At 38.9% G+C, this 23288-nt stretch overlaps 1 protein-coding gene across 1 annotated transcript in view; it reads left to right on the top strand.

Annotated features, from left to right (window-relative positions):
- Positions 1–23288, top strand: part of LOC127578674 (double-strand-break repair protein rad21 homolog) — a 53251-nt gene that overhangs the window by 5670 nt on the left and 24293 nt on the right. The window contains exons 2-8 of the mRNA XM_052030949.1: positions 2807–2986; positions 3634–3763; positions 5671–5770; positions 10808–10908; positions 16899–17090; positions 18623–18730; positions 21820–21933. Of these exons, the coding sequence (XP_051886909.1) occupies positions 2843–2986; positions 3634–3763; positions 5671–5770; positions 10808–10908; positions 16899–17090; positions 18623–18730; positions 21820–21933 (889 nt within the window). The 5' untranslated portion in view covers positions 2807–2842. The remainder of the gene's footprint in view (positions 1–2806; positions 2987–3633; positions 3764–5670; positions 5771–10807; positions 10909–16898; positions 17091–18622; positions 18731–21819; positions 21934–23288) is intronic.

Genomic DNA, 23288 nt, shown 5'->3' with positions numbered 1-23288 from the left:
ATGAGAATACACAGAAAACTTCAAAATGATCAAGGTGTATGCATTTAGGGAAATATCAAAATTACATTTAAAACTGGTTAGAAAGGATGAAACAGAAGGAATTGGGGGCAGTTTAATTGTGGGTAGAGAAGTGTATAGCAATCTCAAAGAACTCTGTTTCGAAACTGCTTTTGTTCATTATACATAAGTGAATTGGATGTAGGACTTGAAGATGTAATGTCCAAATTTTCAGGCAGTACCAGAATAGGTATAATTCATTCCTTTAGCAAAGACAACTGGATGGAGATATGTGGACAAAAAAATTGGCAAATGAATTTCAAGGTCTGGCATTGTGTTAGTAATTATTGCTATTTAAAGAAGTTAAATATTTTTTGAATGGGGAAGATTGGGTGATTTTAAAGAGAGCGGAGGGATTAGGATGGTCCATTAGATCACCTTAAAAACAGTGCTTCTAGTAGATAAGGCTATAAACAAAGCTAATTAAATTCTGGATTTTATTGGACAGGGTATGAAATGCAGAAAAGATATTGAAAAAGTTACAACTTTAGAGATGGCATCTATTCAGAACCATTCAATGATGCCTGGAATAAGGACATAACAAACACAAACATGAAAAATATGGACTGTTCTCATTAATTGGAAGCAGTTATATGCCATTTGATGGAACTATTTAAACTAATGAAGGATTGAAGCTGTTAATAGAAAGAGGCTATTCTTAGTAGCAGAAATGGGAAACATAATGGTAAATCTAATGTAAAAGCTTTCATAGAATTATAAGAAAAATTATGATGCGGGAGGCAAGTTGGTCTATGAAAAATGCATTAATAAAAAAAGATCTGTTCAGACTGATACCCCCTTCCAATACTGGACCTGTAGCCCTGCAGGTCACAGCTCTTCAAGTGTATGTCTAAATACTTACGTAAGTGAGATGAGGGTTTCTACCTCTGCCACCATTTCAAGCAATGAATTCCAGACCCTTACCAATCTTCTAATCCATATGTCAGTTACTTCAAATCTATGCACCCTTAGTTATTGATCCCTCTGCTAAGGAGGTAAATTCTTTTTACTCTGTCTAGGCCCCATATTTTATCCACCTAAATTGTCTCGCCTCAGTCTCTTCCAAGAAAAACAGCTCCAGCCTATCTATTCTTTCTTCATTGTTAAAATTTTCCAATTTTGGCAAACTCCTTAGAAGTCTCCTCTATACCTTCTTAGGGCATTCACAGCTTTCTGTCATCTGGTGATCAAACTGTATGCAGTACTCAAACTAGGATCTATTAGCATTGCATATAGTTCTAGCATAAGCTCCCTTCTCCTACATGCTTTGCCTCAGCAAAATAAAGGAAAGCATCCCATATGCCTATATAACTATTGATCTTTCCCACTAACTGTAAGAATCTATGGACAAACACTTCCAAGGTCTACCTGTTCTTTAGTACTCCCAGTAGACCCTCAGTTATTTTGTTTTCATTTGCCTTTTTATACCTTCTCAAATGCACTACCTCACTTCTAGAGTCAGAGTCATACAGCACAGAAACAGGCCCTTTGATCCAGCAAGTACCTATCTATATTAATCCCATTTACCAGCCCTTGGCCAGTAGCCTTCTATGCCTTAGCAATTCAAGTACTTGTTTTAATACTTGTCTTAACATTGTGAGAATTACTGCCACCACCACCCTCTCAGAGGCAGTGCATTCCAAATTCTAACCACACTGCGTGGAAAAAAACTTCCTGAAATCTCTCTAACCTCTTATTCCTTACCTTAAATCTATGGCTTCTGGTTATAGATGCTTCTGGATTAAATTTCACTTGTCATTCTTCTGTTTAAGTGACCAGGCCATCTATATCCTCCATTCTAAAGCTTTCCCTCTTGCTCTCAACCACATATAGGAAGTCCCCAGGTCATGACAGAGTTCTGTTCCTGAGAACTGTTCATAAGTCATAAATGTACAGACAAGTATTGGAGAGGAGAGCAAGCAGGCATGGGAAGAATGGCTGTCAACTGGCCTCACTGACACAGTGAATGAAGTCAAAATCAAAGTCAAGGTCGGATTTATTGTCATATGCACAAGTACATGTATGTACAGATGCAATGAAAAACTTACTAGCAGCAGCAGCATCACAGGCACATTGCATCAGCTAAGCAGCATTCACAAAAAAATAAACAAATTATACACAAATTTTACAAGAAAGAACTCAATTTGTTTTTAATTAAGTCCTTTCTTGGCATTAGTGGCATAATGCATTGGTCTGCTCAGCGGTCCCATCTCTGCTCGGCTCGACCCAGCCCTTGATAGTTGCAGCTTGGGTGGGAGCAGAGATTGTTGGGGAGAGAAGGCATGGGGAAATGCCCTGTTCCCACCCAGTGGAAGATGCTGCAGCAGCCAACAAATCCATCCTGCAGGTCTCCCAAATGCTCATTCGAATGTATGGGCTGACCATAAGTTGGGTGTTCGTAACCTGGGGAGGACTTGTAACTATTTTTCTCAGTCAGAATCCAGGGGCAACTTTTTACAAAGAGGTTTTTTATGCAGTGGAATGTATTACTAGAGTTGGTGATTAAAAGAATTTCAACACTTAGGAAGAGTTTAAGCAATTGAAAGAAGGATGAGAGATTTCTAAACATTGCAGACAACTTGGGATTTGAATTATTGCTAATATAATGTGCATGTCAATGATAAAAAGGAAATTTAAAAAAAGTTACTCCTATGAGAGCTGTGTGCCAGCATATTTGCACCTCACTGTATTGTTACTAATATAATCCATTATTCTTTGATGTTTCACTATAATTTTTCTTCTTCAACAGCATTTTCTCTCACTTGTGGTTCTCGCAGCTGCAGCAATGTTCTATGCTAGCTTATTTCTGAGCAAACGTGGGCCACTGGCTAAGATTTGGCTTGCTGCCCATTGGGATAAAAAGCTAACAAAAGCTCATGTTTTTGAGTGCAATCTGGAGGCTACTGTTGAAAGCATTATTTCACCCAAGGTAAAGTAACTAAATGTTCATTTAACAAGATGGTTCTGAAGTTTATACGACACTAATTAATCAGTTACAAATTGCTTTATATTTTGAATGTAATTCTAATTGAATGTAAGTTTTTGTAATACATATGTGATCGCAGGTCGTTGTAGATTACAATTCAAGCTCTTTATATTTCAAGATGATTGCACCCTGGAAATATCAGCCGTATCTGAGTTGGAAGTTGGAGGTGCTCATTCTTCATTAGTAGTTTAATGTTTCTTCACATCTAATTAGAATCTTTTTTGTTCAGAATTGAATAAAATGTTTATACAATAAACTGCTACAACCATCTAAGTATCCTTAGAGTCATGCAGCACAGAAGCAGGCCCTTCTACCCACCCTGTCCATGCCAACCATCAAGTACCCATCAGTATTAATTCCATTTATCAGCTTTTGATTTGTAGTCTTCTATGCCTTGGCAACTCAAGTGCTCATCTAAATACTTCTTAAATGTTGTGCGATTCTCTGCCTCCACCGCCCTCTCAGACAGCAACTGGATAAAAATTATCTTCAAGTATGGAAATAAATATGTGGTGCATGAGTTTAGGCAGGATAACAAATGAGAACTTTATTCACTACACAGGACAACTACTTTGATATTTCCCTCTTAGGTTAAAATTGCACTGAGAACGTCAGGCCACCTGCTTTTAGGAGTGGTGAGGATTTACAATCGAAAGGCAAAGTATCTCTTGGCAGACTGCAACGAGGCATTCACAAAAATTAAGATAGCCTTTCGTCCAGGTATAGTACAATCACAGCAACTTTGGACAGTGTTTTGATTCATATAAAATTATTTTGCTTTTGATTTTTGCAAGATTTTATGGGTACAGATATGGCTATAGGATTTCACAGGCACACTTCTTATCCTTGTTTTGTTTTATTTTGTAATATCTTTGTAGATTTAGTCATTATTGGATTTTCTTAGAAGCTTTCATAAATCCCTTAAATCATTGGTTTATTCTGTTCGGACATTGTGTCAATGTCACTGGCATTTTGAACACATCATCTTTGTATTTTTGCAAAGCTTTTTATTGCAATTTTGCTAATTACAATTAATTCAGCTATTACAATGTTTTTTTCATTATCTTTCCATTGCCATAAGTTGTCATTGCTATTTAACTTTTTGCTGTTTAGGTTACAAACTAATGTTAGTTGATAACAACCGGACAAAAACTTGGAAATAATGGAAAGCTAAGGTTTCATGTGATACTGTATGATGTTGAGTATGTGAAGTACATTGAAGCTATTGGAACAAATAAAGACTCTTACCAGATTAATAAAAATTATTAAGGATAACTTGACATTGTGGTCTTCCCAAAGTTTCAGGGAGAAACAGACCACATGTGGTTGGTTACTGCCTGAATGTGCAACTCATGGTTAAGCATGAGAAGAAATTTCTCATGGTCAGAGAGATGTATCAGGGTATTTGGTTGACTGAAATGAGATTAAACAAGTTACACTTGTTAAGGGAAAATAAGAAGTGGAGGAATGGGACTGATGGGATTTCTCTGCTGGGAACTGACATGGACCTGCTGAGCTGAATAGCTTCCTGTGTTATAAAAGTAAGAGTCTTATTTTAAGTAGTTCATATTACTTACCAAACATCAGCTGCTGCTTCACAAGGGATATTGGAGCATAAGGACCATTCTTTACACCTTTTGTTTTTGGCCACTAACTCCTTTTATTGGTTCATCTAGTGCAATTGAGCGATATTCTAATGATTCCATAGAACCACTAAAAGCCTAGAAAAGCATGGTATTGGGGATGACAAGGTGCAACCTGCACAATTCAGGAAGTGTCTGCACAACTTTCTGGAGAGTGTTGGATACTTTGGTATCTGCTGTATGTTGCACAACCTCTTGTTCGGGGGACTTACTCTTGTCTTCCGTCCAGAAGGAAGAGGAGGAACTGAAAGTACAGTAAGTGGCAGAGGTGGAGAACCTCAGCAGATGACGATGAAAGAAAAACCCTCACCAAGTTCTGTGCTACAAGTCTACAACTGTCCAGCTCTGCTACAATCACTTTTGAAAATCTTGGATGCTCCCTTCCCCGCAGTCCGAATATTGCAATCATTTCAGCATAGAATATACATTTCCAAGAGTCCAGTAACTTAGTGGATGCCCTTTAAGGGCTGGAGCGCCAATTGAGTTACCACAGGAATGGGTGGGCAGGTGTCCATTGTTAAGCTACTGATCATCATGACACTGTTGCACCTTCCAAGATACTTCCACCAGAATTTCAATCAACAATACAGTATCTCATTTTGCTTTTCTGATTGCAAGTCAGAAAAGTAAGGTTGGATGCAATATTCAGTTGATTGGTGCTGGGACCCTTGTTCTTTATATATATATATATATATATATATATATATATATATATATATATATATATATATTAATGACTTGGATGTGAATGTAGAAGGTATAATTAAGTTTGCAGATGACATGAAAGTTGGTGGTGTGGGTAATCTGAAGCAGTAGAATTGTTAACTGATGCATACTTTCAGTTTGCAGTCAACATTGGTGAGAAATCAAATCACTGTTTATTGTTGCTGGATCATTGTTTGGAACTGTAGGGAAGTAAATTACATTAACCCATAAGCTCAAAATCATTGTAAAATACTAAGTGGTTCTGATTTGATGTTGCAGATATTGTGGATCTTGACGAAGAAAACCTTGAAGCCACATACAATGCCATAACACTGCCTGAGGAGTTTCATGATTTTTCTATTCAGCTGCCGGATGTGGAGTGAGTCCCTGAACTTTATAACTTGATGGGCAAATCTGTATTGTTGCACTGCTTACATGCTGCTGAATTGAATTTTTTCTCACCTAAATTTGTGCTCTTAAAGGTGTTTGGTTTGCTGGTGATAAACATTATTTTAGCAGCATAACAATTCATTACTGTTTGTTTTACCAAGTGCTTCTCCGTTATGTTTTAAATAAAAGAAAATGTTTAAAGTTTGCCTGATGTTTTGCAATTTAAATCATGTTTACAACAAATCACTTTTGTAAAATAAAAATGAAGGGGCAAGCAAAGAAGCACATTACTCTTCTCTGGTTACAATAGAATGTCTTGATCTGATTCTGCATTGAAGTATATAAATAATTCTTAGACTTTTTTAACTTGATTATATTTTGCCACTTTACAGCCCATTATATTGTCACGAACCAGCAACAAAAGAAACACACTGAGCATGATTCAGTGTTAAAAACTATTTTATTAATTACTACCTATGATAATACGTAAAATAAAAGTAAAAATGTTAGTATGTTAGAATTCAAAAATGTTAAACCTTGAACGTTAACCCCTAAAACTAAACTCTTCATGTGTGTGTGGCAAAGTCCCAAACTCCAAGTTCAGGAATGGTTCTTAAAGTTCAGTTCCACAAGCCATAAGGTGAAACATGAACAAGGGCTTCTTCAACAACCACTGTTGTCTGAAGATAAGTTGTAGACGTAGAGAAACATAGAGAGAGTAAATACGAAATCCAAATGTTCCACGATGGAACCCAAACGACACTTCAGTGTTTACTCGGTACTGACTTCCTCACCCCGAAAAGCATCCGAATCGTGGTCGTCCACACAAATACCTGTTTCCTTCTACAAGTCAGCAACAAAGTGAACTCCACCGGATTACTTCCAATTTCCATACATGGATTTCAGTGGCAGACACAGTTATTGTTTCTCATCCCTCGATAGAGAAAACTAGCAGGCTGGTGTCTCTCTCCCTTGTCTCTCTCTCTCTCTCTCCTGACCTCTTCAACAACGTCATTATGTCCTTTACCTTCTATTGATGTAAGCACGCCACACACACACACACTCTCTCTCTCTCTCTCTCTATCTTAAAGGGACATTCACTGAGTCCGTAACAATATTAAGATTAAAATAATTTCTAGATCTGGAATAACACTTTTAAAATTATTTTGTAACATGCCCCTGGTGTTGTGGTCACTTGTTAGGTGAACAGTCCTGACTGCCTACGTTGAAAGATTTTTCTGCCTGTTTATTTGTTTATTGGCATAAAAGTTCTTAAGGTGACATATGTCCAGTTTTGTTAGCCATCTTACGAGTGTTTTATATTTGTTATTTGGCACCCATAGCTTTATCTGGTATCATTACTTCATTTAATTGTCGGTATCCTGAAATTTCCAAAGCTGACAATATTTTAGCAGCACTATTAAATGCTTCCTTTTACATTTTCTGCGTAATAGCAGTTGAGAGATTGTTGCAGTCAAAGGTGGCACATTTTACCACAATGCATCACATTTGTGTTCAGACTCTACTTGAGAATGATAGTAACCATTCTTCTTCCTGTGAATTTCAGTTCCATTCCTGCTGACCTGCTCATTATTTAAGTATGACAGGTGCTGAGCATTATTATGGCTCAGGTTAAACTTTCCCAAACATCATAGTTACTGTAAAAGAAAATATTGGATTTAAGTAAGCAATACTCAGGCTAGTTTTGGCCAGATAAACACATGACTTGAATGACTTAAAAGAAGAGTAGCAAGGACAAGCCAGGGAACTATAGGCCTGTCAGCCTGACATCAGTAGTGGGGAAGTTACTGGAGGGAATTCTGAGGGACAGGATCTACTAGCATATGGATAGACAAAGTGTGATTAGGAGGAGTCAGCATGGCTTTGTGCGTGGATAGTCATGCTTGACGAATCTTTTAGAGTTTTTTGAAGAGGTCACCAAAAGAGTAGTTGAGGGTAGGGCAGTGGATGCTGTCTATTTGGACTTTAGCAAGGCCTTCGACAAGGTCCCGCATGGTAGGCTGGCCTGGAAGGTCAGGTCCCACGGAATGCAGGGAGAGCTAGTTAGGTGAAATTAAAATTGGCTCAGAGGTAGGAAGCAGAGGTTGTTGGTTGAAGGTTGTTTCTTGGAATCGAAGTTGGTGACTAATGGTGTACCGCAGGGGTTGGTGTTGGGACCCTTGTTATTCGTTATTTATATAAATGATTGGGATGCGAATGCACAAGGCTTGATCAGTAAGTTTACAGATGACACAAAATTAGGAGATGTTGATAGTGAAGAAGGTTATTCGTAGATTACAGGGGGACCTTGATCAGTTAGGTAAGTGAGCCGAGGATTAGCAAATGGATTTCAATACAGATAAGTGTGAGGTGATGCATTTTGGAAAGTCAAACCAGCGTAGGACTTATACTGTGATTGGTAAGGCACAAAGGAGTGCAAAGGAACAGAGGGACCAAGGAATACATGTGCATAGTTCCTTGAAAGCAATATTACAGGTAGACAGGGTGGTGAAAAAAGCACACGACACTGTCACCCCCACCCCTGGAACAGTGTGGTCCTACAATACGAATCTGTGAGGCTGGCAAAATATGCCCCCTGGAGCACACAAACAGCCATTCAGTCTTAAAACCTCTCACTAAAACCTTGATCTGTGCTTGCTCTGACCCCAAGATGCCCCTCCCAAAAGTGAGGAGCTAATCCCTACCCACTCAAGCACAAGGAGGCTGACCAACCCTTCCCTCTGGATCATAAAAAAAGTAAATGATTCTTTCTCTTGCCCCTGCCTTTCCCTGGCAGCTCAGTGTTCTGTGGTACAGACGTTACAGGTGTGATCGAGGTGGGGGTAAGAGAGGAGGGGGAATTGTTTTTTTGATTAGGGAGAACATCACGGCAGTGCTTAGGATATTCCTGGGGATTTGTCCAGTGGGGTTATATGGGTGGAACTTAGAAAGAAGAAGAAACTGATCATTTTGATGGGATTGTACTGTAGGCCTCCAATAGTTAGCAAGAATAAGAAGACCAAATACTGTATAGTATATAGGGAGATCACAGATCATTGTAAAAACAATGAGAGTTGTAACCATAGAACAACCATAGAACAATACAGGCCCTTCAGCCCACCAAGTTGTGCTGAACTTCTAACCACTCCTAAGACTATCTAACCCCTTCCTCCCATATATCCCTCTATCTTAAATTCCTCCATATGCTTATCTAACAATCTCTTGAACTTGCCCAACGTATCAGCCTCCACCACCAACCCCCGCAGCGCATTCCATGCACCAACCACTCTCTGGGTGAAAAACCTCCCTCTGACGTCTCCTTTGAACTTCCCACCCATTACCTTAAAGCCATGCCCTTTTGAATTGAGCATTGGTGCCCTGGGAAAGAGGCACTGGCTGTCCACTCTGTCTATTCCTCTTAATATTTTAAGAGTAGGTGATTTTAACTTCCCTAATACCTAATGGGACTGCCATAATCCTAATGGCTTGGATGGGGTGGAATTTGTTAAGTGTGGCCAGAAAGTTTTCTCAAGCGGTATGTGGATGGCCCTGCTAGAGAGGGGGCAACACTGGATCTCCTGTTGGGAAATGAGGCAGGGCAAATGACAGAAGTGTCAGTGGAAGAGCACTTTGGGACCAGTGACCATAATTCTAATAATTTTAAGATATAAATGGAAAAGGATAAGACTGATCCATAAATTGAAGCCCTAATTGGGGCAAGGCCAGTTTTGATGGCATTAGACAGGAAATTGCAAAGGTTGATTGGGAGAGGCTGTTTGCAGGTAAAGGGATGTCTAGCAAGTGGGAGGCTTTTAAAAGTAAAGACAGGGAGAGTTCAGTTACAGCATGTTCCTGTTAGAGTGAAGGGCAAGGCTGGCAGGATTAGGGAACCCTAGTTCACAAGCAATATTGAGGCTCTGGTCAGAAAAATGGAGGTATATGTCAGGTATAGGCAGCTGAGATCAGAGAATCTTTTGAGAAATATAAGGGATGTAGAGGTACACTTAAGAGGGAAATCACGAGCAAAGAGAGGACTTGAGATAGCTTTGACAGATAAGGTAAAGGAGTATCCTGAGAGATTTTATAGGCATATTAAAAGCAATAGGATCACAAGGTTTAGAGGGCCAACTGCAGGCAAGTAGGACTAGCTCAGGTAGGCAGCTTGGTCGACATGGACGAGATGGGTGAACTGTTCTATGACTGTATGACTAAGACTATGCTGGAGCGCCATTGTACCTGATACAAGGGTCTCCCTTATCCCAGCAGTCACATGCCACAGTCGGGCTTCTGTGACCCACCATCAGAGCCATCATTGGGGAAAGTGGCAACTATGCAACAGGCAATAGGGCAGCAACCAAAATGTTGATTAGTCTACTTCATCTGTGCCGTTGTAGTGCACCTTTTAGGGTGAACTGGAATTTCTGAGCAAGAGATGCTAAGTTCTGCTGCTGAAAAAATAGTGATGTGCTTAGAATTACAGGGGTGACAAAAACATTGTATTTTACTAGCTCTGAATAAAAATTGTCAATTCTCAGGCATTGATGCAGGTCCTGCATTCAGCACTTTTCTATGAAATGATAATTATGCAAATAGCATCTACAATATTGCTAAAAGGGGTTAGTATGTTTACTCCAGTCCTTTTGATGCCTCCCTTCAGTGATTTGGTTGGGAGCTCATTATATGTGGAAATCATAGGTACAAATCCACAGCCCTAGGCTGAAATTTTCATCCTGCACATTGCTTATGCATTAGATGATTTCATTAAGTTTATTATCTTAATTATGATGCTATCTGATAATGGGATAAATATAAAAGAAAATAATGGATTTAAGTAAACAATACTTAGGGAAGGTAAGCTACATGACTCAAATTACTTAAAAGAAAGATAGATAAATCAGTATTTATTGTGAATAACTGTTGTACATTTAAAGTATAAACAGCTTTTGGAGGATTGAATGTAATTTCTGTGTTAGAATATGTAGACTGCAGTTATTAATCATTTAATTAAATTTAACTTTGTCTCTAGTGCAATTGATGTTGCTGAGCATTTTACACTAAACCAGAGTACATCTGATGCTATCACCCTTAAAGAAAATATGTGCAGTATTCTTCAAGATAACGGATTTGGTGAGAATAAAGCTGTTTAAATTCATTGCTTTACAAATCCATGATCTATAGTCATGGCTAGAAATTTCCTGATATATTGCATTGTGATTCTGTGACAGCCCATTGGATAAGATGTTATTTCTAGCCATAAGAGATAGACATTGTACAAGATTATTGTAAATTCTGTAACTGCAATAGTAGCAGTTTACGGTTATGTTCTGCTTTTAAGGTAGAAAACATCCCATGGCAGTAGGAGGGGATGCTAAACCATTCAGGTGGGAGAGATTGCAAGAGTTGAAATTTTAGGAAAAAGGATTGAGTAAAGAGAAAATGGATAGTTTACCATTTCCTGCTTAGGTGATTCTAATTCAGAATCTTCCAATTGTCATTCCTTTTGAAGGAGATCTCAGCATTGAGGAGAGCGAAGCCTCATTCTTTTTAGGCACCATTTAAAATATGGTGTTAGCCCATACCAAATTGAATGGTAATACCCTGGATACTGAATTGCTACTGCCATGGCAAGCTCAGTTTGTATCTTTGGATGAAGCATCTGCTCATGTGCTTGACTCTTGGAACTCATAGCCATCATAGCCATTTGGCATTGAGTGGACTCTTTGTTGTTGGAACCAAAGTGTCCTAACAAAGTATGAAATCCCAAGTTTGTGTTCTAGGTATTACAGCTTCAATATTCTCAGAACATACTCTTTTAGGGACAATCCTTAAAGTTTGTTTTATAAAGAGATTTGAAAATCTAATCTCGCTCATCTTCCTTCATTAGGCGTAGATTTTCATCACTCCTGCAAGTAATCTGGCAGAGTGGATCTCCTGCTTGTTTTAGAGCTAGTTTGTTTTTTTAATGTTATTAATTTCAGTGGAATAATTTAATGGGTTATGTACAAAAGCAGATTACTGTCCATGGAGTGAAATAAAAATCTTACCTACACATCTTAGTACAGAATTTAACCCTTCTAAGTTTGTGCATCCTTCAATTCTGTGTTAATATTTCTTAGATCCCGTTGCCATGACAGTACTGGTCTCAGCCAGAACAGCTAGTTAAGTAGATCATGATGACATGGCTGATTTGAGACCTTACCCTGAGATTGCTTTTTACGTTTTCTATCCTTCACACTCTGCAACTGTGGTCATTGGGAACAGACTGTAGGATACTTAGATTCATTGCCTGAGCCTCAAACACAAATAGGTACCTTAGTGTCTCTTTGTCTCCCCTGATACAGTTAACTGGCTTAAACATCTAATGTAAAATCATAGTTGCAACCACACAACTACATAAGCTTTATGAAAGAATATCCCCTGTAAATCAAAGATGAAGTGTAGATACTACTGCTAAAATGTCTTTAATATGCCATGTTGATGGAACAAAGTTTTTATAAAGATCAGTCTAGGGCACATATTTCTAGCAGGGTGTCAACAAAATAATGGCAACATGGCAGTATGCCCTGCTTTGTTGCTGGGCAACAAGAGAAAATGTTTTGTTAAGTATCATTCCACTTAGTCTTCTACTTCAGGGTACACTAGAGAGGATCTGAAAATCTGCCTTTACACGTTAATTTATTCTGTGTTTGCATACATAACAGTCTGGAGGTTCTAGTTTATGTGAAATACCTCAGCTGCTTTGAGTATGTGAGGATTAAGCTGTTTAATGCAAAAAATTCTTTTCTTTGAACTCAACCCTGCATGAGCTGCCTTTTGGCATTAGTAGGTTAACATGGGTGTAATTGGGTGGTGCGGGCTCGTTGGGCCAGAAGGGCCAGTTACCGTGCTGTATAAATTTTTAAAAACGTAAAAGCAGCCTAGTAACCCTTCACTCCAAAAAAAAGATAACAGGTATTTATTTACTGGTTTAATTAATTCGTCATAACATCATGGGCCGAAGGGCCTGTTCCTGTGCTGTACTTTTCTGTGCTATATTGTTTATGTTTTCCTTTTGGATGCATTAAGAACATATGAAATAGAAGCAGGAATAGACAATTTGGTCCCTCATGCTTGTTGCACCATTCAGTAAGGTCACGGATGCTCTACTTTCTTATATTAACTCCACATTCTTGATTCTCTTAATATCTAAGAACATACTGATTCCTGTATGGAATAAACATAGTTACTGAGTTCCACAGCCCCCTTTGGTGGAGAATTCAAAAAATTCTCCAGTCTCTGGCTGCAGAAATTTCTTCTCATCTCTGTCCCTTATTTTGAGACTATGACCTCTGGTTCAAGACACCTCAGCCAGACAAGATATCAACTCTTCATATACCATGTCAGAAATTCATATGTTTCAATGAGATCACATCTTATTTTTCTAGACTCAATAGAATATAGGCTCTGTCTGCTTAATATTTCCCATACATTAACAATAGTGACCATAACTGTATTAGTTTTAAAATAGTTATGGAAAAGGACAGGACAAGTCCTAAACTGGGGCAAGGACAATTTTGATGGTATTAGACAGGAACTTTGAAAAGTTGATTGGGGGAGGCTGTTTGCAGGTAAAAGGACGTCTTGCAAGTAGGAGGTTTTTAAAAGTGAAATAGGGAGGGTTCAGGGCCAGCATGTTCCTGTTAGAGTGAAGGACAAGACTGGCAGGAGTAGGGAACCCGGATGACAAGAGATATAGTCTCTGGTCAGGAAAAAGGAGGCATAGGTCAGGTGAAGGCAGCTGGGATCAAGTAAATCTCTTGAGGACACTTAAGTGGGAAATCAGGACGGCAAAAAGGGGACGTGAGATAGCTTTGGCAGATAAGGTAAAGGAGAATCCAGAGAGATTCTACAAGTATATTAAGGGCAAAAGAGTAAGTAGGGAATGAATAGCACCCCTAAAAGATCAACGAGGTTGTCTATGTGTGGAGCCAGAGGAGATGGGCGAGATCCTAAATGAACATTTCACATCTGTATTCAATGTGGAGAAAGACATGAATGCTAGGGGTCTTGGCAAAATTAATAGTGATGTCGTGAAGAGAGTCCACGCTATAGAAGAGGAGGTTTTAAAACACATAAAGGTAGATAAATCCCTGGGGCCTGATCAAGTATATCCTAGGACACTGTGGGAAGCTAGAGAAGAAATTGTGGGACCCCCTGCAGAGATATTTGTATCATCAATAGTCACAAGTGAGGTGCCAGAAGACTGGCGGGCGACTAAGGCTGTGCCTGTATTTAAGAAAGGCTGCAAAGGAGAGCCTAGGAACTACAGACTGGTGAGCCTAGCATCAGTGGTAGATAAGTTATTGGAGGGGATTTTGAAAGACAGGATCTACATGCATTTGGAAAGGTGAGAATTGATTCGGGATAGTCAACATGGCTATGTGCGTGGGAAATCCTATCTCATGAATTTGATTGAGCTTTTTGAAGAGGTGACTGAAAAGATAGATGAGGGCAGCGCAGTAGGTGCTGTCTACATAGACTTCAGCAAGGCCTTTGACAAGGTCCTGCATGGTAGGCTGGTCAGGGAGGTTAGAACACATGGGATACAGGGTGAGCTAGCCAATTGGATACAAAATTGGCTTGAGGGTAGGATACAGAGAGTGGTGGTAGAGTTTTGTTTTTCAGATTGGAGGCCTGTGACCAGCGGTGTGCCACAGTGATCAGTGCTGAGTCCACTGTTGTTCATTTATATTAACAATTTGGATGAGAATGTAGGTGGTATGGTTAGTAAGTTTGCAGATGACACAAAAATTGGTGCTACAGTGATCTCAGTTTAAATGGGGTCTTGATCAACTGGGCCAGTGTGCTGAGGAATGGCAGGTGGAGTTTAATTTAGACAAATGCGAGGTGTTGCATTTTGACAAACTAGGACAGGATTTACAGAGTAAATGATAGGGCCCTGGGGAGTGTTGTAGAACAGAAGGAACTAGGGGTGCAGATACGTACTTCCCTGAAAGTGGTGACACAAATAGACAGGGTGGTGAAAAAGGCGTTTGGCACGCTTGCCTTCGTCGGTCAGGATATTGAATACAGGAGTTGGGATGTCACGTTACAGCTGTACAAGACATTGGTAAGGCTACATTCGGAGTACTGCGTACCGTTCTGGCCTCCCTACTAAAGGAAGGATGTTGTTAAGCTGGAGAGGGTCCAAAAAAGATTTATGAGGATGCTACCAGGGCTGGAGGACTTGAGTTATAAGGAGAGGCTGGATCAGTTAGGACATTTTCCCCTGGAGTGTAGGAGGCTGAGGGGTGACTTTGTAAAGTTTTATAAAATCATGAGGGGCATGGATAAGGTGAATAGCTTGGTATTGGTATTGATTTATTATTGACACTTGTACTACAGTCTTTTCCCCAGAGTAGGAGAGTCTAAAACTAGAGGGCATAGGTTTAACTGTGAGAGGAGAAAGATTTAGAAGGGACCTGCGGGGGCAACTTTTTCACATGGAGAATTGTGCGATTATATAGAACAAGCTGATAGAGGAAATGGTAGAGGCAGGTACAATTATGAGGGATATGGGCCAAATACAGGCAAATGGGGCTTGCTCAGTTAGTCAATTTGGTCAGGATGGACAAGTTGGGCCAAAGGGCCTGTTTCCATGCTTTTTAGTTCTGTGATTCTATATGACAAACCACCATGCCTGGAATCAAACTGGTAGGAAGATCAGACTTGTGCACAATATTCGTACCAGGGTCTATATAATTGCAGCAAGATGGCTGCACTCATGTGTTCAAAATCTCTCATAAAGGCCAAGTTAACTGCTTCCACTAGACATTGCTTGCTATATCTTGCTATATATGATACCTTTCAGTGATTTGTGTCGAGGGATAGCCAGGTCCCTTCAAGCATCTACATCTTTAAGTCTCTTGCTACTTAAAAAGTAAACTGTGTTTCCATTTTTCTAACAAGGTGAATAATCTTACATTTTTCCATGCTATATTCTATCAGTCTTATCCTTATCCATTCACTTCCTGATGCAGAGTTTCAACCCAAAACATCGACAATTCCTTTCCCCCCAGACACTGTTCAACCTGCTGAGTTCCTCCAGCAGATTGTTTATTGCTCCATTCATTTCATCTGCCCATATCTCCTGAAGGTTCTCTCCATTCATACCCAAACTACCACCTAACTGGTATTGTAATCAGATTTGGATACAATTCACTTGGTATTGCTGAAAACATTCAGCAGGTCAGGGAGCATCTGTGAAAAGAGAGACAGGTAACCTTTCATCAGAACTGGCAAAGTGAGAAAAGAAGCTACTTCAGAGTTGCAGAGATGATGGGGGAGGGTTGGGTAGGACAAAGGGAAAGTCTTTTAGGGTGAGGGTAAAGTTACCCAGGTGATCTCGATGTTTGCAGAGCCATCTGGTTAATTGATAAACAAGGACAGCCAGTGAGAAAACAAAGGAGCTTGTTAAAGCTGTGAAATGCAGGTCAAAGCCATGGCTGAAATTGAAATCAAAAGGGGAATGCTGGAGATGTTCAGTGGATCAGGCAGTGTCTGTGGAGAGAGAAAAAAATGAGTGAATATTACAGGTGGATAACCTCACAGCAGAGAAAAAATAAATAGCTTGAGCAAGTCAGCAGGTCAAGCATCATCTTTGGAGGCAAAGGGATGGCCGATGTTTCAGGTAGAGACAGGTCTGATGCAGTACTGCTTGCTTATCTGCTCAAGCTTGTAAAGTAGGACTTCAGCCTTATAGGAATTTCAAGTTTTGTATCCTTCAAAAACAAGTTGAGCTGAGCTATTCTTATCTATATTACATCAAGTAGATATTTTATATACAGGGTAAAATGTTGAGAGAAGAATAGCTATTATTTAGGGATTATGTAGTGTATGATTATGAAAAAAACAGTCATAAAAATATCTAACATTTTCATGGTATTTCAATAAATTGTGAATATCTGTATTTGTGAATGTCTACTCATGTATCCACTTTAGTGTGAATTCCTTGTCTTCATTGTTAAACCTACTGTTCACGTAAAGAAAATTTCTACATTCTCCTCATAATTGACAGTGGCTTCACTGATATGGACGGAGAAAAATATAATTCTGTGGGCACTTGTTTTCTTTGGCAGGTGATGGTTATGGGATGTTAGGGAATAGTGGTATCCTGGATGACAATCTAATGAGCACAAGCGAATCATTACTTCCTCAAACACCAGAAAATAATTCTAGTACTATCATGAAAGAAGGATGCACATTGAGCTATGATAAAAATAGCTTTCGGAATGATGGATTTGGAGATGAGGGAGCAGCTTGTATGTTAGGTATGTTACATGTAATTTTTAAGCATATTTTAAATGTCGCTTCTTTCATCTGTTTCTGAATCAGTACTTGTTATCATTTCTGAAACGACCACAAAGAAGTAATTTGTTAATGACTGGTATAAATCTTCTAGCTGGAGTTATTACTTTGTTATCTTGTAAAAAAAATGAGTGAAACCAAACCTGCAACCCATTGTGTGTCTCACTTGCATTTCCCTTTCTTTTACAAAAATAATATTGGAAAAAATCTTGCCTTGATTATGCAGAAGCTTTATTTGTAGTCTCCATGGCTAGACAGCTGTAGGGCAGCCTGTTGTAAGTATTAGGGCAGATGGTCAGAAATCATTTTTGCAAGAAAACATTTGCATGGTTTGCAATTCACTTGTGAGTATATATTTGACACCTATGCAACTGGTGAAAGGATCATTGAACTACAGGTTTATAGTATATGTATAACAAAATTTGGCCGTTTGGAAGTTGCTAAGCTGCACATTGATCATTTGTTCAATTACTATAGTGTAGAATCATAATTTATTGTAAATAAGCATGTAAGAAGTTTACATTGTGAAAATGTAGCAAGCAAATGGTATTTAGATTTCTACAGTTACACTAAGACATTTTAAAAATCATTTATATTAAATATTCAGGATTATAAAGCTTGAAGTTTGTGCTCTGTCACTCTCCAGTGTTTAGTATCTCTCCATTTACAGCTCCCTCCCCATGTAATTTCACACTGCATTGCTCCAGCAATGTATATATACATTCACATAGATCAAAGATTATAGAAATATAAGATGCATATTAGGAAGGTATCTCCACCAAAGTATTTACTGTTTTTTGATTGTATAAATGCTTAGAAATTCATCCCTGGTTAGTATTGGCATTGCTGACTGGCGTTGAGTTTGTAGCCTAGAGATATTTGTGCTTCAGATCTAGGAGTGTATGTACAGTCCATTATGGATGGATGCATTGCGCAAACCAGATAATTTTAGTCCCTTTGGTAGACAAAGTGGAGGCTGACTATTCCATGTCCCAGTTTAAAACTCTTTCTAATCTGACTGTAATCTCCAGCAAATGGAGAACCCCCCAATATTATTTATATTTTCACAATATGCACTGTTCAGATTTACACAAGAAAGCAAAAAAGTAGCAGGAAGAAGAAAACAGGGTTTCCTGGCAACAGAAGAGATTTGGGGGAAAGAACAACAAGGCAGAGGGAAAAAATGTGTTGATAAATTTTTATCAGGTAACCAAATCTGAAGAATTAAGATACAACCCTATTCTCTGCTCTCAGAGTCATTTTCTAGTTTTAGATTTTTCAAAAGATGAACCACTGTAAACCTTTAAAACGTATTACATCAGTAAGGTTTGATTGTCTGCTTGTCACCCAAATCTCTATGGTCCTTATGTAAAATTTTCCCTGATCTGAACCCATAATTTAGGAAGTAGAGGTGTAGAAGTAAACCCACAGGTTTATGTATAAATCACATGGAGGCAATCCTTCCTATAAGGACTAAAGTTCTTTTTATTTTCAGAGGAGCTTCTCAGTGGTGAAGCTGAAGATGCTTTTGTGGATTTTACAGATACTAACAATGGCAGTACTAAAGACCTACCAAATCAGAAGCTACAAACAGTTAAGGCTGGTATGGAAGTTGCCTTGTGCATTAGTATTCCCGGTTTATTTTTCTGTAGTTTGAAGTTTAAATACTAACTGTGCTATCAATGAAACCTTTTCACAAGCTACTGATTTTGATCTGGCTATTTGATAGATGAAGTCTTTCTTTTTAGGAAGAGGAGGAGGCTGTTCAGCTCCTTGAGCCAGTTCTTCTGTTCATTTAGATCTTTGATAATCTGTTCCTCAATTCCATTTACTCTCTTTAATTCAATGTCTTTTAAAATACTTACCTATTAAAATTCTCACACAATTCCACATGTAATTTTTATTTAATGTGGGAAATTGTAGATTTTAAACAAGCTAATTTTTTTTCCAATTTTAGATGCTCCACCCATAAATCGTAATCATGAAATCTTCCTTGCCACAGAAAGTGCTTTGCACTGAATAGCCAATATATCAAAAAATCAGCAGTTCTTCTCTATTATCTTCTATTTATTGAGATTAATGGATGGGGAATCATGGGAAACGTACCAGTGATTTTTATAATAAGCATTTTACTGCATTCCAAGCCTGTTATGTCCCCACAGACAGCATTGAACTTAGTGTTAGGCTTCAGAAGAATGGGTGATAGTTATTTCCCCTGGAACAGAAGCCCAACAGCAGAACTCTTACATGGAAAACTCAAAACTTCATAACCCGGAAACACAAGGTTCATAATGAATATTTCTCTGTTTTTACTGGGGAGAAAGATATGAAGACTTTGGAACTAGGAAAAGTAAATGGGGAGGTCTCAGGGTTAGCCTGCATTACATTAGAGGAGGTGCTGGATGTCTGAAAAGGTTTTTAGGTAGACAAATCTCCAGGGCCTGACCAGGTATATCCAAGAACACTGTGGGAGGCTAGAGAATGAGTTGTGGGAGCCTGGCTGCATCATTGTTAGCCACGGGTGAGGTGCCGGCAGACTGGAGGGTAGTGAATGTTGTGGTTTTATTTAAGAAGGGCAGCAAAGAAAAACCTGGGAACTATAGACCTGTAACCCTAACGTGTGGTAGGTAAGTTACTGGAGAAGATTCTGAGGGATAAGATATACATGCGTCTGGAAAGACGGGTTGATTAGAGATAGTCAAAATGGCTTTGTGCATGAGAGATTATGTCTTACGAACTTGATAGAGTTTTTTGATGATGTGACCAAGAAAGTCAATGAGGGCAGGGCGATAGACATGTTTTATATGGACTTCAGTAAGGTCTTTGATTGGGTTCCACATGGTTGGCTGTTCTGGAAGATTAGATTGCATTGAAACCATGAAGAACTGGGTAATTGGGTACACATAATTGGTAGAAAGCAGAGGGTGATGGTGGAAGGTTGTTTCTTGGACTGGAGGCCCGTGACTAGTGGTGTGTCTCAGGGGTTGATGCTAGGCTCATTGTTGTTTGTCATCTATATCAACGATTTGGATAAGTACATACAAGGCATATCTAGTAAGTTTGCAAATGACACTAAAATAGATGGTAGAGTGGACAATGAAGGTGGCTATTAAAAATTACAGGGGAATCTCGATCAGCTGAGTAAGTGGGCTGAGGAATGGCAAATGGAGTTTAATTCGGATAAGTGCGAGGTGTTGCATTATGGAAAGTCAAATCCAAGTAGGACTTTCACAGTAAACAGCAGGAGCCTGGAGAGTGTTTCAGAACAGAGGGACCTTGGAGTACAAGTGTCTGGTTCCCTGAAAGTGGAGTCACAGGTAGACAGGATGGGGAAGAAGGCTTTTGGTACACTGGCCTTCATAAGTCAGGGCATTGAGTATAAAAATTGGGAGATTATGGTGCGGTTATACATGGTGCTGTTGAGGCTGTACTTGGAGTATTGTGTTCAGTTTTGGTCGCCCTGATACCGAAAATGTTATTAAACTGGAAAGAGCGCAGAAAAGATTTACAAGGATGTTGCCAGGACTTGACAGACTGTTATAGGGAGAGGTTGGACAGGCTTGGACTTCATTACTTGGAGTGTAGGAGACTGAGAATTGATCTTATAGACGTGTATAAAATTATGAGGGGCATAGATAGGGTGAATGCACTTAGTCTTTTGTTGGGGAATCAAGAACTAGAGGGCGTAGGTTTAAGGTGAGAGGAGAAAGATTTAATAGGAACTTGAGGGGCAACTTTCTTACACAAAGGGTGGTATGCATGGAATGAGCTGCCAGAGGAAGGGGTTGAGGCAGGTACAATAACAACTTTTAAAAGACAGTTGGACAGGTACATGGATTGAAAAGGTTTAGAAGGTTATGGGCCAAACGCTGGCAAATAGGTCTAGCTTAGATGGGACATCTTGATCAGTGTGGACTGGTTGGGCTGAAGGGCCTGTTTCCATGCTGTATAAATCTATGAATAAAGTGTGTCTATCTTATTAAGGGCATGCTCAAATATGCAGTGATAATGGTGGGAATAACTGGCTTAGCCCAATCACTTTATATAGTCGTCACTAGTGTATTTAAGCTAACCTGTTTATTTAGTTCATGGTTTGATGATAGAGCAAACATTAAATTATGTTGATACTTTCTGTAGGGTACATCTTTTTGTTTGGATGGGAAAAGGACAAAGGATGGTAAATGGCATTGAAGTAAGCAAGGACAGGTAGCACCTGGCGCTAATCTCCAGGCTTAACTGCGCTAACATGAATTGGTCTGAGGAATTCTGTCTTGGTATACTGGAATTTTTGGTGGAAGCAGTTTGTGAATTATATCAAATGCTGAATTTGAACTTTCAGCCAAATATTGATGTGCACAGCATTGACAGTCCCTTTAAAGAACATCATTACTGCCTGAGATGTAACGAGAATCATGCCAACAATTTAAGACATCTGTCTGAACTGCCATCAACTCAGGTAAAATGATACGTGCAATATCAGTTTCTTGGAGACATAAAGGCCTTTTGGGCTAGGGTTATACATCAATATAAAACTTATATAACAGCTTCTGAACACAGATGCAGGGAGCTCCATGCAGTTATTTTAATCATTATAAATTGTGCCATGTGGCTCTCTTCATAGGCAAATCCAGTGAAAGCTATGTGGAATTTGAAGATTTTTAAAATTATTTTTACATTTGATCATTTTAATAGGTGATTCAGATTTTCCTGGTCCATTACTTCAGACAGAGAGTGCTATAGGTGATCAAACAACTCTTCTATCCAATGAAGAGGAGTGCTTTGCCTTGCAGCCAATTGATGCTACCGGTTAGTTATACTTCTTTCTGTAAAACACTTACTCCATTGATTCTGTTCTTTCTTTACTGCTGCAACAAATGATATTCCTATTTTAAATGTAATGATCTTGTCTCAGAATTATTGCTAAATAGTCACCATCCTGCATTTTTGAGAAGCTCCCTGGACTCCGCAACCCATTTCTAGTTTCTAAGAGAACTTCTTTGCTATCTCAGGGGCAGGATGTCTATATATTAATCTTTCTGTCTTTACTGCATAACATTGGTAAGCTGTTGCCTCCAGAAAACACAGGAACATTATGCCCCTGAATTTCTAAGTCTAACTAGAGGAAAAATCAATTCTCTTCTATTTTTGGTTTTAAATATTCAAAATTTACAGACATTGGAGCCAGAATTTCTCCAAACATTGCCTGATTTTTATTACAGAATCTAAAGGCATATCTTGCATTCATTATTACAGGTAATTGATATGAAATTGTTTCTTGGATTCAGGGTTTGATGACCTGAATTGTACAATACATGTCTTTGATATTCAGGCTCATAAGTAGCAACCTGGATAATTCCAATTCCAATCTACCCTTGTAGCTTCCTGGTAGTTAGAGTGCATTTGTGGATAATTTTGCTTATGGTTTCTCAGTAGGGCAGAATGACTAGTTGTCTTTAGGTGAATAGGCTAATCTAAGAATAAATAGAAGGATGGCATTTTTTCTGCGGTGAGCCTTCAGATAGTTTTTTTTTCCTTTACTTGGTTTCGGTAAAAATAAACTAATAATTGATAACCAGTTATGACTGACACAATCCCTCAAAGAAGGTTAGATTTTGTCAGATGTTGAAAAAGAGTCTTAAGTATATTCATCAAATCCTTTTGCACTTTAACTTTTGTATCCAGTGCATTCAGTCTGCACAAAAATCGTTGTGCTTGTTGCTGGGAAGTACAAGTTTATACCACATCTGACACAGTCATAATAAACATACAGCTGAGCCTTGATACAAATCAGTGATATTCAGCCCTGTTATTCAGACTGCTATCCAGTACTGGTTTTCATTTAATGATAATAGACTGATGATGTGAGCCATCACAAGTCACTCCTATCAGAACCTAAATAGGGTGCATCTTTTTAGAGAAGGCATGCAATCTTTTTAGAGAACTCTGGTTTCCACTGATTCTCCTTGTGCAAAATCTTGATATGGCCTTAATTCTATGGAAGAATCTCAAGGATGCTTTTATCTGAAAATTCTGTAAGTGGTTACAGGCAGCAAGAGCACCTGGAGCTGAGTCTGCTCAGTTTATCAAACGTGGGATTTCTACCAAATTGGAGAGGATTGATACAGCCACATGGGTTGTGAAGATTACTTAAAGCAAGATAT

This window comes from Pristis pectinata, chromosome 16, assembly GCF_009764475.1.
Source record: "Pristis pectinata isolate sPriPec2 chromosome 16, sPriPec2.1.pri, whole genome shotgun sequence".
NCBI lineage: Eukaryota > Metazoa > Chordata > Chondrichthyes > Rhinopristiformes > Pristidae > Pristis > Pristis pectinata.
Note: the sequence above shows the minus strand (reverse complement) of the source record. Positions and strands in the feature narration are given on the sequence as shown.